Here is a 5,082-nt window from a genome sequence, read left to right on the forward strand (position 1 = left end):
AAAAATCTATCTCCAGAAGATCGACAACAGCACAGTACCCTAAGTGAGGAACACACAAAGACAGTAACTCACAGGCTGCTCTTCCAAAAATTAAAATCCTAGTCACAGAGCTTGCTGAACTCAAAGACGTTTCAATGAGGAAAAAACTCTAATTTCAAGATCCATTGAATTTCAGTAAGGAAAAAAACCTAAACCAACCATTCTTCCACACACAGTGAAGTTCTGTGCAAATAATCTCATCTAAAAAGAAGTTCAAACTGTTAGGGCCTATTACATCAAGTGATCTTTTTGTCATGTTGGAAGCTAAGAAAATAAAAGTATTGCCACAAGCTTCTACTTTAAACAGTGCTATAATAGGAAAACGCTACAATTGTCTGGGATGGTTTATAGTCCAATGCAGACGTCATCTTCACTTCTTATTAAACAGATACAACAGTCTAGAACAGTGGTCCAAAACATGGTAGTAATATTTTTAAGGTACAGTTTACATGATTAATGTAAAATTGTAAAGTACTGCTTATAGGCCAAGCCTAACTTTCACTGAAGTGAATGAGAACTGGACTGGGCCTTCCCAATATAGGTCTCTGTCAGCAAACCTTTAATTGTACCTGCAGTATCAATTTGTTATACTTGATCTCTGTCAAAGAATTACAAATGCTAGACTTTGTCGGATTAACCCTTAATCTACAAAAGCCAGCACAGTGAAATCAATGGGACTTCATGTGCAGGTAAAGGTTTGATAGGTCTTCCTATCGAAACTCACAGGCTTAACATATTGGAGCCCATAATACAGTACAAACAAAAGCTAAACTACATAATAAAACTTCTCAAAGATCATAAAACTTAATTTCACTTAACCTATTCCTTTCTGTGCTACCCAAGACCAACAACCATTACTTTTTACGAGTGTGTGATCTCCACATAGTACAGTCCAGTTTTTTAAAAATACAGACTAATTCAATGGATTCTCCCGGTGGGAGAAATGGGAATGGGGTAAATGGGAAGAAAAGTATCTGTCAGAATAAAGTAAATTAATTCAGGTCTGCATGATACTCTAAATTACTGCTGAATTTATACCATCCATTCTCTGGGGAAAGTGACATACAATGGCAAACAAGCCTAGTTGTTCAATTAGTCAGGTTTTAAGAGATTCACGGAAAGACATCTGAGAAACATACCATTTTAATAGATGAAATAAATACTCCAGTACATGCAAGATAAAAACTGACATTGGAAAAAAATTAAAAATCATTTTGTTATAGTGTAATTTGTTTGTTTAAAACACTCACAGTAGCTTTTCCCCGACTTTGGAAATCAACACATGGAAAACAATCACAACCTCCACTCCTGCACACCAAAAGCACTTCTCTAACCTAACACTTGATTCAAAAGAAATCAGACCCCCACAGTCTCCCCTCTCCACACACAAAAAAAAGTAGCTACATCCATCTAGGTGGTGGTGGGTTTTTTTTGTTTTTTTTTAAAATGCATGAGAACTGAGGTAACTTCTTTTTTCCTGCACAACTGAACAGTAGAATTTAGAAGGGACATTTTGGAAGACAAGACAAAACTTTAGAAACCGCACCCAGCGCGATTAAAGCTTTTTGCATTCCCCCACCTCCTCAGATATAACACATTTGTTTTTATTACCATTTGTTTGTATACAGACCTTATTGATTGATGGAAAATATATTTGTGAATTATTAATCACGAAAATGCCCAAACTGGCCACTCATTATTTTGACCACCTCTTCTTGTGTACAGAAGTTTTTAAGTATGTTGCTGTGTTTCCTCACCACATAAAATCAAAGGGTTGGGCTCATTTAAGCAAATTCTTTGGTATACAAAAACCAGGGACTGGGGAGGTGGGATATTATTTTCCATTAGCAATGACTGAGATCTAAATGGGGATAGGGGTTAATTCACAGAATTTGAATTCACTGGCGGTAAAGTCCTGGGTGAAGCTCTCTCTCTTAGTGCCTGAGATAGGAGGTTGCAACCGTCGGAGACGGCGCAAGCCGAGTTCCTCAACCTTTCCCTGTAATCTGTCATTTTGGTGCTACTTTCTGGATGTTGGGCTATATCCCTGAGGCATTGGGTTAGGAGCACACAAGCAGAGACCACGCTCATGGCCCCTCCTAGAATGGCAGTCTGCACAGCTTTGCCCTCTGGACTAATGGTGGCAGCTTTACCCAAAAACTGGGGCTCAGTGGCAAAGCCCACCAGAGCACAGACAGATTGCACCAAGGGTCCGCTGAACAAGATGCACCGGTTCCTGGTCAGCTCACTGGGTGAAGTCTTGACCTCCTTCACACATGCCAGCAGGGCAGAGGCGCTGGTGCTCATGCATTTGACGCTGAGTTTGAACTGCTCCTTGGCAAACCTATCCTTGGATTTCTCACTGGCCAGGACACACGCATCTGTCAGGAATTTCAAGTTCTTGGACATGTTCTGGGAAACCTCCAGCAGGAGCTGAGGGCTCATGTCCACCAGAGGGGTGTTCTTTAAGATCCCACAGCCCTGCTCCACTTCATGCCTGCACCTGGTCACCTTGTAGCGATCCACCAAGCCGGGCAGGGCAGGTTGAGCCCCTGGGGTCTCCACTGCAGCCAGGTAGGCGGCATGGGCAGAGCACTCAGTGAGGGAGACCACCAGGTCCCCCATCTCCACCAGGCTGTCCCCCACTTCGCCAAAGCGCCCCATGTTGAGCTGGCTCTGGACGTCGTGGGTCAGGATGGAGAGCCCCTTGGTCCTGGCAATGATCGTGTCCCTGCACTTCTCGAAGGACTCCCCGACCGCCAGGCTCTCGGTGTTCACGGGCCTGGTCTCGCTGGACAGCAGCAGCAGATCCGCCACCAGTTGCATCTTGATCTTGCAGTGGTCGCAGATGGAGACGAGTTTCTTCCTCTGCAGCGAGCTGCTGCTGGGGACGGCGCTGCTGGACACCTCGCTAGTGGACTTGCCAGAGCCGCCGCTAGCCATCGCGCCGGGGGGGCACTCGCATGCCTCTTGCGACCCCGCTGCCAGCACCTCTCCCGCCGCCCGAGCAGTCCCGACAGAGCCCGGCAGGATCTCTCTGCCTTGTCCGCACCATCATTCCATTAATCTCCGCGAGTAAAAAAAAGCCTCTGCGCGCCGGGGCTGCTGCTGCTGGGGGCGGGGGTGGGGGTGAGAGCCAAACCCTCCGCCCCTGCTCAAACCCCGGCCTCTCCCCTACTGCAATGCACTGACTAGACCTCCGGGCCAGCGGCGGGCGGCTGCTCTGCGGAAACCAGCGGGTCCCTTCCCGGCATGACCTAGTGTGCAGGCTGGGGGTCGGCTCCCCGCCCAGCCGCCGGGCTCTGCAAAGTTCCCTTCTCAAGGGGAGTCAGTCACCGGCCCGAGCCAGTTCCCATCGGTGAAAGAAGAAACCTCCGCCTCGTTACCGTGTGACTCCGGCAAGCCCCATTCCCCCCGGCCCGCGCGGAGGCGGCTGCGAACCATGTGCTCTTCCTCGCCAGGCAGCCGAGAAGTCAGGCGCGGGCGGCAGCAGAGCCGCATCTCCTGCTATCAGGAAGCGCAGCAGAGGGTGTGGCCCGGCCGCTCCGCCAGAGCCCCCGGAGGAGCTTGGTACAGACTTAGTGGTTGCGCGGCTGGGATGGCCAACTGTTTGCACACACCCCAGCGCGGTGCAGCGGGGGGAGGGCCGAAGAGCTACCGGATCCGGCTGCTGGCGAGAAGGGAGGGATCCTCTTCCCTTCCCTCGGCGGCTGCCTCACGCCTTCCTTCCCCGCTCATGCAACCGGCCGCCCCGAGCTGGCTCCCTCCCTTCCGCCTGGCTCCATCCCCGGCTCTCCGCTGCGGGCCCTTCGGCCGTGGGCGCATCCGATCCGACCTCGCCTGGCTCCGCGGTGGCCTCTTGCCGCCGGCCGCGGCACGAACTTAGACTCTCCCCGCAAACAAGGGTGGTGGCTCCGGGCTGCAGCAGCGGCAGATGCTGCGACCCGCTCGGCCTTGCTCGCCTCCTGCCATCTTTCTGGCTGAATCACCAACTTCCCGGGAGGGGGGGACCAGCCCGCGGCCGCCGCCTTTCCTCCAGTTCCTCTGCCCGGGCCCTACAGCAAACTAGTGGGAAGAGGCGGCTGCTGCTGCGGATCTGCCAGCCAGACGCTGCATGGCTCAGGGAGGCGGCTTGCTTCGCCCACTCCTCCCCCGCCCTCCCCGTTGCCTCTGCTGTAACCTCACTTAAGCCTATAGAAATCTTTTGTGCGGTGTCACCGCCCTTCGTTCAAATCCTGCCCTCCCCCCTTCTGCGCGCTCCACGCCCGCTGTTTGACGCTCCTCCCGGGGAAAGGGGGCAGCAGCGCCTGCCTGCGGCAAGCACCGTCCCATTCATCCGCCCCGGCGCGCTCTGCACGGCAATGGCTCGAGCTCAGCGCTGCTGCTTTTAACATGTTCCCTCCCGCCCGTGCCTGGTGCAAACTGAGCGCGGATCAGGCCAGCAGGAGCTTTTCATGGGGCTACAGAGGGAAGGGGATTAAGAAGGAGGCTTGGTCATTCAAAACAACCCCTCTCGGCCCAAACAAACAGGAGGGAGGAGATTAAGGGGACGACAGGATCCGAGGGAAACAAAATACACCAGGAAAAGGGGTTTGGCTCCTGAAAGCCGCCTGTGTGGATTGGTTTATGATTCCTCACTGGCCAATTAGGTGAAAGCAGAGTAATGTGCACTGCAGTCAGATTAGGTAGAGGTGGGAAAGATATTACGGTGAAAAAAGGCAATCGATGGAAAATCCATTACCCCGCCCACACGCAAATTGGCTTAATTCACAAGGAAGAACTGTTGTGCCCGAGGAATATACTGTACATCAAAGGCTCTGGGTAAACTACGTGTGCAGTTCTCTTGCAGCAGATTTCCCCGATGGAGCAATTTATTCTACTAACAACTACTTCGACTCGGAGTAGGTAGGAATTTTTTAGTGGGAGTTTGGTATCAAATTCGCAGCATTACCACAACTTCTTCGGTATTATGCAATTAAGGAAAATACTTTGTGCAAGCCTGGGGCAAAAATTAATAGTGTCCCGTTTGCAATTTGTGAATGA

General features: G+C 51.1%; 1 protein-coding gene across 1 annotated transcript; it reads right to left on the bottom strand.

The window, feature by feature from the left end:
* Positions 1-274: 274 nt before the first annotated feature.
* TLNRD1 (talin rod domain containing 1) lies at positions 275-4,168 on the bottom strand. The gene has a single exon (XM_075006724.1). The coding sequence runs from the start codon at positions 2,980-2,982 to the stop codon at positions 1,918-1,920; it is 1,065 nt and encodes a 354-aa protein (XP_074862825.1). The 5' UTR covers positions 2,983-4,168; the 3' UTR covers positions 275-1,917.
* Between the last annotated feature and the right edge of the window lie 914 nt (positions 4,169-5,082).

The sequence above is a fragment of the Carettochelys insculpta genome, chromosome 12, assembly GCF_033958435.1.
Source record: "Carettochelys insculpta isolate YL-2023 chromosome 12, ASM3395843v1, whole genome shotgun sequence".
NCBI lineage: Eukaryota > Metazoa > Chordata > Testudines > Carettochelyidae > Carettochelys > Carettochelys insculpta.